Source organism: Ochotona curzoniae, unplaced genomic scaffold, assembly GCF_017591425.1.
Source record: "Ochotona curzoniae isolate NIBS_2020 unplaced genomic scaffold, NIBS_Ocur_1.0 scaffold_4701, whole genome shotgun sequence".
NCBI lineage: Eukaryota > Metazoa > Chordata > Mammalia > Lagomorpha > Ochotonidae > Ochotona > Ochotona curzoniae.
This window is the reverse complement of record NW_024467122.1, coordinates 20785209-20798473: the sequence shown is the minus strand read 5'-3', so window position 1 is coordinate 20798473 and position 13265 is coordinate 20785209. Positions and strand designations below refer to the sequence as shown.

The 13265-nt window shown below is 43.6% G+C and overlaps 1 protein-coding gene across 2 annotated transcripts in view; it reads right to left on the bottom strand.

Moving 5' to 3' along the window:
* NEMF (nuclear export mediator factor) overlaps window positions 1-13265 on the bottom strand; it is a 52214-nt gene that overhangs the window by 27740 nt on the left and 11209 nt on the right. For both annotated transcript variants that reach the window (XM_040969937.1, XM_040969938.1), the window contains exons 7-14: window positions 10373-10459; window positions 6004-6077; window positions 3427-3497; window positions 3272-3347; window positions 2863-2925; window positions 1392-1469; window positions 1102-1310; window positions 720-911 (exon numbers count right to left, since the gene is read on the bottom strand). In XM_040969937.1, coding sequence (XP_040825871.1) covers window positions 720-911; window positions 1102-1310; window positions 1392-1469; window positions 2863-2925; window positions 3272-3347; window positions 3427-3497; window positions 6004-6077; window positions 10373-10459 — 850 coding nt within the window. The remainder of the gene's footprint in view (window positions 1-719; window positions 912-1101; window positions 1311-1391; window positions 1470-2862; window positions 2926-3271; window positions 3348-3426; window positions 3498-6003; window positions 6078-10372; window positions 10460-13265) is intronic.

The window sequence follows — 13265 nt, the reverse complement described above, 5'->3', positions numbered from 1 at the left end:
CCAAGCTCCTACCTTCAGATGAGCTCAGCTCTGGCCACTGCAGGCAACTGAGGAGTAAACCAGCGGCTGGAAGATCATTCTGTCTCTCCTCCCTATAAATCTCCTCTGCAGTAAAAATCTTTTTTAAAACTATTATTATTATTTCTTTTTATTGGAAAGGCAGATATACTGAGAGGAGGAGGAGAGACAGAGAGGAAGATTTTGCACCAGATGGTTCACTCCCCAAGCGGCCGCAACGGCCAGAGCTGAGCCAATCTGAAGCCAGGAGCCAGGAGCTCTTCCAGGTCTCCCACACAGGTGCAAAGTCCAAGGCTCTGTGCCTTCACTGACTGCTTTCCCAGGCTACAAGCAGGGAGATGGATAGGAAGCGGGGCTGCTGAGATTACAGCCGGTGGCCATATGGGATCCCAGTGCATTCAAGGCGAGGATTTTAACTGTTCAGCTATCACGCTGAGCCCTAAAAAATTATTTTTTTAAAAGTATTTTCACCAAAAATAAAGGTATATGAGGTAGTCTTCAAAAAGTTCATGAGAAACGATTATGTAAAAACAATTCATGAATTACAAAAAAATTTGCACGAAAATAAACTAACCCTTTACCCATTTTCCCATAAACATTATTGAGGCACCCTCACACAGGTGAAATAACCATGTCTCTTTAGTTAATATCCTAACTGATTTAACACAGGAACACCGCCTGAGACGTGCGCCCTGACTTACTTCTTGGCGTTGCCGTACGCGGACAGGCTGAGATCCACATCAACCAGCATGGGCTTGTTCTTCTGAGGCTTCTGCAGCTGTTTGTTCTTCTGCTTCTTCTTTTTTCCTTTTAGTGCTTCAGTCTCATTTTTCTCAGCAGCGACATCGCCATCAACATCATCATCTTCCTCCTCTGATAACAAGTATGGATTTCTATTAAAAATATTCAATAGTATTTCACTCACGTCAATGACTTCATTTCTTAATCATCAATTATTTTCCTCAATGAAATTACAAACGTTTTACAACACTTAAAAACAGCTTACGTGGAAGTTTTCCCTCTTATTTTGAGCATGTATTTCCAAATATAAAAAAGAATTGTGAAGGAATATGATGAACTGACCTTAGCAGCATTGTGACATGATTTGTTTGTAGTTTTAATTCTTTGATTGCACTTGCGACAGGGTCTCCCTGAGCTTGCGCTTCTTTCACAATTAACCCAATTTCCGTCCAGTCGATCTGGTTGGCTAACGCACTTCGAACCACCTGAATGGCTCTGTCGACTATCTGCAGGTTCATTTCAATGAGCTCTCCTTTCAGTTTGTCTATTTCCTTAGGGAGCAAGGAAATGTATTTACTATCACGCCACTTCACATTTTTTGAAAAAGCTTCAGAAAAATCTATATACAATACCTGAGCCTGCTGAAGAGCTTCTAATCTGTTTTCATGGTCTTTCCGGACATTATCCAATTTCTTCAATGCTTGTTTTTCCTTTTTTTAAGAAAGCAAATTTTTAAACAGATTTCTCCAACTGTATGGTCCTTCTCTCAAACCGCAAACCTCCCTCAAACCTCACTGCCCTGACCCCATCGCCGCCTATACCGGATGCAGCCTCATGACTGGCTAACTTCCCCGGAGTCCAAAATGCACCAAGCTCGAACACTGCTTCTGCCCCCTCCTCCCATTCCCTTCATCACACTGTTCGTAAGGTATGTCCCGACTGCCTGAGGCAGTATTTAAACTAGAAGAATTTAAGACATTTTGTTCTAGGGCACAAAGTTTGGGAAACTAAATTTTTCAAGTGTGCCAGCTATAAATAACTTTGTATTTCATTAATGTGTTTAAGTTATTCAGCATTATTTCCATTGTCTTGCAGAATACTTTACCCTTACTTTATAGATTAGTTATCCCTAAAATTAACAAGACAAAGGCTCACAGCAGTTATTTAACATTTATCATACATATCATACAAGATTATTAATTTGGGGACAGACTTCCTGGCAACAGTAATAGCATCGCCATTTGAGTACTTGAATGCTGGACGAAATGCTAAAGATTTGAATTACAGGAATGATGACTACTAACAGTATCCACTATGATTACCAAAACAAACCACTGCTATTTCAAGGCACAGAAAAACCCGGAGTTCAAGATCGATGCCCAGTGTCTGTTCATCAGCAAAAGTGCTGCTACCCTATGGTCATCATGTGGTTTACATATCCCTATGCTCTGAAGTTATGCTACTTATTTGAATTGCACTATTAAGTAATTTTTTATAAGTGAAGAGAAGGTACAAAGAATCACATAATTTGAAGTCCTCGCACCCACTTAACTTGAATTTTAGTGCACACATTTTAAGTTTTTATTAGCATTTTTAAGGAAACATATCGCCTTCTGTCAACAGTGACTGCTGCTAATCTGCAAAATTAGATGCTCTAAAAATACAAACATCCTTGAACAACACTGCTTAGAAAATTCTTCTTGTGCATTGTGTAATAGGGAATGGTATTACAGATCTAGTTTTCAGGTGTTCTAGAAAACACAATGTAACAATAAGTAAATAAATCTGGACAGAAACAATTTCTGTCACTTTTCTGGCCTGTTTGTAATATATTTAAAACTGTATTCCTCCAAAAGCAAAGTCTGAGACACTTTGGGTTGTTTTAATAGTCATATTAGAGTACAAATAAAGGCCTCATCTTTGCACTCTATTTCCCTTTTGGAGAGAGGGTCTGATTAATCAGCACAATACATGAGCACATACTTGCAACCTAAGCGTCAACCAGGAAGTCACAGCTCCCACCCTACTGCTCTAAGGCTGCACCTGCTTGCCAGAAAGCACCACCCACCCATCACAGCACTCCAAAACCAGCTGACTCCATACCTGTTGTAAGGCTTTTAAGTCAATTTTCTGACCTTCTATCTTGGAATAGAATTCATCCACGGCCTTATTAAAAACAGAAACAGAAACAACTAGCTGAAAACAAACAGCATGGTCTCTCCAACTCACAAACATGGAATCTGAGAGTCTATTTCAAAAATACCCAAAGAACTTGAACAGATCTCTATTTAGCTAAGTGTACTATGTAGCTACACAGTACCAAGAATCAAACCAAGTGTCACGTTTCTTCTGCATCTTGAAACGCTTGCTAACAAGTGCACCCCGACTGTGTATGTCCTTCGTGCCCAGAATAACAGCAACTACAAAGTCTAAGTCCAACTTCTCAAAGTTGTTATTAATAACTCACAGCATTGTTAATGAACTGATCAAAGAACAGAACTGGAAAACCCACCTTGTCAAAAGATTCAAATTCTATATATGGACACTGTGAATGCTGACAAAACAAGAAAGGATGAAATTCCTCATACCTGTAAAACACATTTATTATATCACATTCAAGAACATGAGCAAATTTCAAAACAAATTGACCCAAGCCTATATGCTTACGTGAGTATATCTTCACTTGGTTTATCTGTTTCCAGGCTTGGTTTTACTTCTCTTTTCTGAATGATGTAGCCCTACAAAAAATCAAACATTAAAATCACACTTCTGTTTATAATTACCAAAGAATTCCATTTATGACTGACAATCTTATTAACATGTTTAAAAATATGTATTTTTTGGGAACACAAAGTTACAGAGAGAATGAGAAAGAGAGAGAAAAACGTATCTTCCATTCTCCAAATGGCCACAACATCTAGGGCAGGACTAAGCCAAGTCAAAGCCAAGGACAAGAACCAAAAGCTTCATCTGGGTCTCTGAAATGGGTACGGGGCCCAAGTACTTGGGTCACCTTCCATTGCTTTTCTTAGAACATCAGCAGGAAACTGGATTGAAAGTGGAAGAGACAGAATTTGAACTAGCACCCATATGGGATGGCAGCACCACAGGTAATGGCTTAATGCTATGCCACAATGTTAGCCCCATATTACCTCATTTATAAAGTTAAACTTTTTAAAAAAGATCAGAGTTAGAGGGAGAGGAAGACAGACCTAGATCTTCCATCTACTCCCTCAACCGCCAGAGCCTGGCTAGCCCAAAGCCAGAAGCTTCTTTTGGGTCTCCCACATGGGCACAGAGATCCAAGGACTTGGACTAACTTCCACTGCTTTCCCAGATCCGTTAGCAGAGAGCTGAATCAAAAATGAAGCACCCAGTGCCTAAATGGGATACCAGCACCACAGGCAGAGGCTTAACCTACTACAACACAGTGCTGACCCTAAAGTTATACTCTGAACAGGGAAGAGAAGCACTCATAATGGAAGAAGTAATCTGAAAAATGTTTAACTATTAAAAAGCATAAGTTCCAAAGTTTTTACAAGTTTGGCAAATTAAAATATGCTTCTCAGAGCCAGTGTTGTGGGTTAAGCTGCCCCTTGCACCAACAGCATATATAAGCACCGATTCCTAAGCAGCTCACCACAGAGGATGGACCAAATACACAACTCCTTGCCACCCATGTAGCCAAAACAGATGGCAGTCCAGACTGTAGGTCTCAGCCCAGGCTTGGCCAATGCAGCTACTTGGGAGAGAACCAGTGGGTAGAAAATATCTATCTTTCTCTCTCCCACCCCCACAAAATAAATCTTTAAAAATTTTTAATTCAAGAAAACAAACACTTTTCTGTCTAAATTCAAGAACATTCCCAAATTATTTTAATTTTTATAGGATGTCAAATCTAACTTGAAAAACCAGTGTGATGGCTCAGTGACTAAATCTTTGCCTTGCATGTGCCAGGATTCCATATGGGTGCCACCTCACACCCTCGCTACTCCACTTCCTACTTTGCATTCCCTGCTTGAAGCCTGGGAAAGCAGTCGAGGATGGTCCAAACCCTTGAGACCCTGCATTCATGTGGGATAGCTGGAGGAGGCTTCTGGCTCCTGGCTTTGGATCGGCTCAGCTGTGGCTGTTACAGCCACTTGAGGAGCGACCCAGCAGAGGGAAGATCTTTCTCTCTGTCTCCTCTTCTCTCTATAAATCTGCCTTTCCAATAAATAAACTTTAAAAAAATCTCTAAATTGATATGTTACTTTCTATAAGAAATTAAGGACCATGGGAGCAAATTTTTAGTCTAGTGGCTAAGACCCCTGAATCCTGGGGCCAGTACTGTGTTGAAGTAGATAAAGTCACCTACCTAGGCGTCAGCTCCCCATACGGGCACTGGTTCAAGTGTTAGGTGCTCCACTTCTGATCCAACTGCCTGCTAATGCACCTCGGAAAGCAGTGGGAGATGACCCTGGTGCTCCAGCACTGCATCAACAATGTGGCAAATCCAGAATAAGCTCACGGTTCCTGGCATCAGATAGGACAGCACCAGCCACTGTGGCCATTTGGGGAATAACCCAGTGGATGGAAGATTTCTCTGTAAATTCTGCCTTTGAAATAAATATATCTTCCTTTTTAAAAAGATTATTTGTTTTTATTGCAAAGTCAGATATACAGAGAGGAGGAAAGGCAGAGAAGATCTTGTATCTAATGATCCACTCCCCAGGTAGCCACAATGGCCAGAACTGAAATGATCTGAAGCCAGGAGCCAGAAGCCTCCTCCAGGTCTCCTACATGGGTGCAAGATCCCAAGGCTTTGGGACTCGACTGACCTCCCTGGCCATAAGCAGAGAGCTGGATGGGAAGTGGGGCTGCTGGGATTAGAACTTGGCACCCATAGGGGATCCCGGCGCGTGCAAGCTGAGGACTTTAGTTGCTAGGCTACCTCACTGGGCACTTGCTGACTCCTTTTTGCTGCCAGTACAAACTCTGGGAGGCAACAAGGAGGGGAACCCACACTGGAGACTTGCAATGAGTTTCCGATCCCTGGCCCAACTCTAATCCTGCCACAGCTATTGCAGGCTTTCAGAGAGTGAACCAATGGATGGGAATCAGCCTTTTTGATAAATTTTTGAATTATTTTAAAAGGATCAGAAAAAAATTAAAACATTTACTGATTTTTTAATGAAACTTTAACTTCTAGAAAGGTAAATAAATAAAATCACAACAGCTTGTAGTAAGTATACGCAGTGTTACCTTTCCCCCGAAGTTGGATGTTGTCTTCATATACTCTTCTGCCTTTTGGAGACAAGCCAGTACTTTCTCAATATCTAACAAGGAAACAAAAAGGGGGAAAAAATGCTACAGTGCCATTTAAAATATGCAGAAAAGTATTTATGAAGTAACAAAGTATTCTAGAAAGATAGCTATTATTTTCAGTGTAGCAGGTACACAAATAAGGTCACACTTCAGCTGGTGTATTAGCACAGGGGCTCAACCATCTTTCCTTCCAGGATCTGACATGCACTTTGCTCATGAACTAAATTCTCACGCACAATCAGGTCTGCTTCTGGATTCTTCATTGGCTATTCCCTGCCGCCAAATCTACTATTTCAGTTACAACAGCTTCATAATACATTATAATCTGAGAAAAAGCTATATAGGTAGTAAGAAATCTACTCTCTGAAGTTTTCCTGAAGATTGCCACATGCTTTTGTTGCAGGTGTGGATCAAATTCACTCTACCATGGAGACTCTAGGGAGCAGTGGACATTTAGCCTAGAGATGAAGACCCCAGTTAGGATGCCTGTATGCTACATCTGAGTGTCAGGTTGGATTCCAGCTCCTGACTCCAGCTTTCATAACCGGGTCCTCCAGTCAGGGACTCATTTTCTGTTTCCTAGTTTCAGCCCCAGCACAGTCTCAGCCATTGCAGACACGTGAAGAGTAAATCAGCGCATGCAATGTTCATTTTCTCTTTCTTCCTCTTCCTTTCCCTCTCTGAATCTTTTAAAAATATATGTATTTATTTTTTATTGGAAAGTCAGATTTACAGAGAGAAGAAGAGACAGAAAGAAAGGTCTTCTATCCTCTGGTTCACTCCCTAAGTAGTCACAATGGCTGGAGTTGAACCAATCTGAGGCCAGGAGCCAGGAGCTTCTTCCACATCTCCAACATGGGTACAGGGTCCCAAGGCTTTGTGCCATCCTTGACCACTTTCCCAGGCCTCAAGCATGAGCTGAATGGGAAGCAGAGCAGCCAGGATACAAACTGGCACCCATATGGGATCCTAGCATGTGCACGGCAAGAATGTTAGCCACTCAGCTACCACACAAGACCCATAAATACACTTTTTAAAGCTTGTGGGAAACACATGAGTATCACTTAAAAATACTGCATGCAGGCCCCCTGCGGCGCAGTATGCTAAAACCCTGCCTGTGGTGCTGGTGTATCATATGGACACCGGTTTGTGCCCCTGCTGCTTCATTTCTGATTCAGATCTTGGTTTATGGCCCAGGAAAATGAAGGAGGATGACCAAAGTACTTGGGATCCTGCACCCAAGTGGAAGACCAAGAACATGCTCCTGGCCTTCCTTTTGTTGCAACAGCACCTAGGTGGCCCTAGGGGGCTTAGGGACTTGGGCTGGGGGCCAGCAGAGCAGAGCGGGCCTAGAAACTTCCCAACATGTTTGGGTCCCAAGCGGGTGGAGGGAAGGTAGGGTATGCTTAGGCTGGTACGCTGGCATGGTGTGCTGGGCTTATGGACTCATTAATATATGCCAGAGGACTAACCCTGGGGTACCAGGTGGGTGGGCAGGACTCCAGGTCAGCACACTACCCTGCCAGAAGACCAGGCTGGTGAACCCATGTGCTCGTGGGCACAGGGACTGTGGATTGATCAGAAATGGGGGATGACTGAGAGAGTATGTTACAGGTGAGGAATGACTTCTGGGGGACTTCTGCCAACAAGACTACTATACTTGCAAGTTAACAAAGGAGCAGAGGCCGAGTAGCTTGGAGGAGAGAAGCCGGAGGATCTGTCCAGGTCAGACTGCTGAACGCGCAAACGTGGGAGACCTGAGCTGGATTAGTAAGTACTGACCACCACTGACCCCCACCTACTGGCACACACTAAAGTTAAGGCTTGGGGCCTACCTAGGGGGTAGATCGCTGCTATGAGTGTTGGAGCTGAACCATGACACTAACCAGAGCTCAAAACAACCAGGTCTCGGGGCAGAACTGCAATATCTGCTGGTTTGCTCAAGAGCTGGTATGGGTGACAGGCTAAGCCAGGCATGACCATGGAACCACCTGACACTCATGGGAACTGGGGTTGGGAAGAGGCTGGATTGGTCCAGGCTACAGCATGGTGCATGCAAAAATTGGGTGTGGGGTGGGCTAGGCCACAACATCCACCAGAACACACAGAGATAGAGGGGCAGACTATGTTGGGTAAGAGCTGAGTACAAAATGGCACATGCAAGATCTGGGTCTGGGAGTGGGCCTGGTGGGCTCCTGAGAGTGAGCATGTAAACCAGCACTGGGTGTTGGTAAGGCTCAGCAAGGCTGATTCACATGTCAGCAAGCGTGTAGGCTGGGTCTGGGTGGGGGGAGCAGACCTGGCAGGTCTGGGCCAAATCTTAGCACCAAAACGTGCAGGAGCCAAGATGGAGTGTGGGCTATGCTAGGTTAGGTTATCACATGAAAGCCAGGAATGGGGGCAGTTCGAACAGGACTAGCCTGTAGCAATCACCAGCAAGACTTGGGACTGGGAGTGGACAGGAAAAGGCCAGGCTGCAGCATCCAGTGACAAAGACCAAGAGTAGAATGGGCTATGCCAGGCTGGGTCAGAACAACTACCAGCATGTGTAAGATCCAGATAGAAGCAGGCCTGGTCGGGGAGCTAAGGGGATGCCCCGGCTGGGTTGTGGTTCCCACTGGTGAGCACAAAAGCCAGAATGGGAGTGGTAAACTGGTCTGAACATGGCTGCAGTACACCTTGGCATGGGTGTGGACCGGGTCTGGGTTGTGCTAGACCCAGAACCTTCTGGTGCTTGCAAGAGCCAGGGTGGGTATAGGACAGGCTGGGCTATGTCTTAGCACCTGCTGAGCTCTCTGCAAGAGCTGGGCCTGGGGGTGGACCAGGTGTGGTTGGGCTGTAGTACTCAACAGTAAGAGCCAGAATGGGGGTAGACTGGTCAGTAATGGCCATTATATCTGCTAGGACAGGAGGTGAGCAAAGTCAGACTGGGATAATCACCCATTGCTGTGAGCAAGATCTGCCACTAGGGGGTGACCTCATAGAGGAACCAGGGGGAATCCCTGTCAGGACACAGACCCTGCACCTGGAAACTCCAAGATTCAAGGCTGGGAATGGGCCTAGTAGGGAAAGTGTTGGCACCTCTAATGGCTGTAGCTTTCACCAGTGAGCATAAGAACCAGGGCTGGGGGTAGACCTGGCTGGATAGGTGATTCACATGCAGCTGAGTCAAGAACCAAGACCGATCAGGCCAGGTTACAGTACCCACTTAGCATATAGTACCATAGCAGAGCAGGGATGGCAGAACAAATCAGACAACTCTCCCAGCTAAGCATTGAAATTATCTGGGTGAGTGGAGACTCTAGGGTACACTAGGTCAGCCAATGGACCTTGGAAGAGTTCCTTTCCTTGGATTAATGAAATTGGGCCAGTAGCGCAATGGATTAATGAAATCAACAGTGTCTCAGAACTATCAAACCCACGTGAGCAGAACCCTTGGAGCATGTACATCAGGGACCCTGGATTGACACTGGGTGGCTGTCCCCCATCCCCAGGTACTAATGTGGTTAGGATGCTGGGTGTGGCTTCTCTCCTTTCCCTCAATACAGGAAGAAAAGTAAAATGGAAACAAGTAATCTCATCCACTTTTCCCCTATTCCTCAACCCCACCTCCAAATTAGTGGGTCCACATGGGCATGCATTCTTCTCAATATGTAAACATCATCAAAAAGAAAAGAAAAAAATTAACTGGCAATTTGAAACACAAAATTTCTAACATTAAACTTATCCCTTAACCTTCATAAATTATACGTAACACTCAAGTATAGACATCAAGAATAATTTTTAAATTATTTTAAATTACACAAGAAAATCTGCAAATTAAAATCTGTCAAAGACAAAACTTTCTATTTTCCTTTTATTACTCTATACTTCATTGCAGTGTATTTAGCTTTTCTAGTTTGTAATAACAACTTGATTCATCATTTAGCCATATCACAGTACTGGAGCAATTAAAATGTATGGCCAACGCAATCTGTTGGCTCACCATAAGTTCTGAGTCACAGAGTTGATAATTCAACTGTTGGGACTTCAAGCATCCCAAGTTCAATAACCACTCTCAACTGGAAGGATGGAAAAGGAAAACACTTTAAAACTCAAAAGGTAACCACACAGATCAAGAGACGGAACCGTACTAGGACCGAAGCTTCAAAGTAGAGAAAGAAATCCAGAATAATCCATGTGTGCAAAATAAATAAAGTCAGATTTTTAAAACTTACACCTACTTAACTTACTATTGTCCTAAAAGTAATTTTCAGTTGTTAAAAAGGAAATTAATGAAAGTAACATTTGAACTATGCACACATACCTTTACTTTCTAGTTTTTCATCCACTTTGACATTGCCAGGGAAACCACTTTCCATTAGGCAGTGTTCGATGAGAGCAGGCCCATAGGCTGCAAAAGCAAAGGGTATTATTTATAATATTGTTTTTAAATTGTTTTAATGCCCATTGACACATATGAAAGCTGAATGGGATGTGGGACAGACAGGACCAGTCTGCTGTACATACTGGCAAACGCAGGAACTAAGGCAGGGGGCGGGCCTGGTTGGACCTATTACAGGTCACTCTTAACAAGGCTGCAGATCCCACTGGTTTGCGTGACGGCCGAGTGGGCAGTGGGCATAATCGGGTTAGGCTCCAACATTCACTGATTTGCATTCAAGACAGGGCAAGAGACAGAACTGACCCAGCAATTGCAACTACCAGTGTGTGCAACAGACTGTGCCAGGCCCTGTATTGGCAAGCACACACAAGAATCAAGTCTGGGATCACCTCAGATGAAGTTTCCTCCCAAATAAACCGCTGGACTCAGAACTCCAGCCATGAAGAGAAGTGCAGGTTCCATGATCTGACCATGGAGTGCATGTGTCATAGCTGAGCCTCTTCAGTGGTGCAGACGGAATAGTGGACAGCATATCCGGATACGCATGGAGGATATGGCAGTACATTGGAGTCTGCAGAGGGCACTTGGTACCATAACGGAGGACAGAACAAACTGATCAACTACCCCAGCCAAGTGTTGGCAGTGAAAAGCTGGACAAACGGAGACTCTAAGGTGGACTATATTAGCCAGTAGATTCTAGAGAGATTTCATCATGCTTGGAATGGTGAGACTGGCAGCAATTCAGAATAGTTGAACTATCGAAACCACTTGAGCAGGACCCTCAGAGCATGCCCCACATCAGGGACCTGCGATGGGTGGGAGACTGGGTGGGGCTTCTACCTTTATCTCTCCCCTTCTCCCAGATACAGGAAAAAAAAAAAAAAAGAGAATGTGGAAACAATGGTCTTATCTACTTTCCTATGGCCCTTGACCCTCAACTAAAGACCATCAAAATGAAATAATTTTATGAAAAAGAAAAAATTTATTTACTTTATTGGAAAGGCAGATTTACAGAGAAGGTGGAATAGAGATCTTTCATCCGAAGGTTCACTCCCCAAAAAACTGCAATGGCTGGAACTGAACCAATCAGAAGCTATGAACCAGGAACCTCGCCCTGGCCTCCATGCGGGCGCAGGGTGCTAAGGCTTTGGGCTATGTTCTGCTACTTTCCCAGGCCACAAGCAAGGAGCTGTATGGGAGTAGAGCAGCCGGGACAGGAACCGTTGCCCATATGGAATCCCAGCACGTGTGAGGCAAAGATTTAGTCAGCAAGCCATCATGTCAGGCCCTAATTTTAATATTTTCTTACAAAATATGACATAAAAAGTTCATACAGTATAAATTTATACCTCAATATAAATGGTTTCAGTAACAATAACCAATGAAAATCAGATTTACTTATTTTGAAATATTACTGGAAATGAAAATTCAAGTACTTATGGAAATCTGAGACTACAATAAACTTACAGAAATCAATGTAAGTTATCAGAAGTTCAATGGACATCAGCCACGTATAAAAAGGTTTTTAAACCATGACCACAAGGATTCACATGTAAAGCACAGCGTTTAGTTCAGCATTCAAAAAATGGCTACTGTAACACATTTTCCTAATAGAATAAAAGACAAAACCCATGTGCCATTTAAAAAGAGGCAGAAAAAACATTTGACCAAAGTCAATACTTCCACATAAGCACTATCAATGACCCAAAAAAGAAAAGAGCTTTCCTAGCCTGATAATGAGCACCTATAAAAAAGCTCACAACTTACATTTATACTTGGTGGTGAAAGAGTGAATGCTTTTCTACTAAAATCGTAAGACAAGATTATTCGGCCTCAGAATATTCTACACGTTTCTAGAATTAGAGCTGGCGTAACAACACACAACTAATTAGACATTTCATTTCAAAAGGAAGTAAAGCATCTATAATCATAGATGGTATGAGCCTGTAAGCTAAAAAAAAAAATTCTACGGAATCCAAATATTAAAAGTCTACCAGAAGGCCTGGCATGGTAGCCTAGTAGTTCAAGTTCTCACCACACACATGCCAGGATTCTACATGGTCACCGGTTCTAATCCCAGCACTTCCACTTCCCATCCAGCTCCCTGCTTGTGCCCTGGGAAAGCAGTGGAAGACAGCCCAAAGCTTGGGGACCCTGCACCTGTGTGGGAGACCCGGAAGAGGCTCCGGATTCCTGGCTTTAGATCAGCTCAACTGTGGCTGTTGTGATCATTTGGAGAGTGAATCTTCAGACAGAAGATCTTTGTCTCTCCTCTCTGTAAATCTACCTTTCCAATAAAAATATAAAAAAAAAAAAAATATGTATCTACCAGAATAAATGAATTAATCAGGTTTGGAAAATACAAGTCAAAATACATAAAAATTAACTGGGTTTCTGCTCAATGTGAAATTTAGGAAATTCCACTCATAAAAGCATCAAAAAGAATAAAATATTTGGAGACAAATCTAACAGAGAAAGTGTAAAATCTACACACTGGAGGGCCCGGCGCGGTGGCACAAGTGGTTAAAGGTCCTCGCCTTGCACGCCCGGGATCCCATATGGGCGCTGGTTCTAATCCCGGCAGCCCCGCTTCCCATCCAGCTCCCTGCCTGTGGCCTGGGGAAGCAGTCGAGGACGGCCCAAAGCTTTGGGAACCTGCACCCGCGTGGGAGACCCTCCTGGCTTCGGATCGGCATAGCATCGGCCGTTGCGCTCACTTGGGGAGTGAATCATCGGACGGAAGATCTTCCTCTCTGTCTCTCCTCTCTGTATATCTGCCTTTCCAATGAAAAAAAATAATAAAAAATAAATCTTT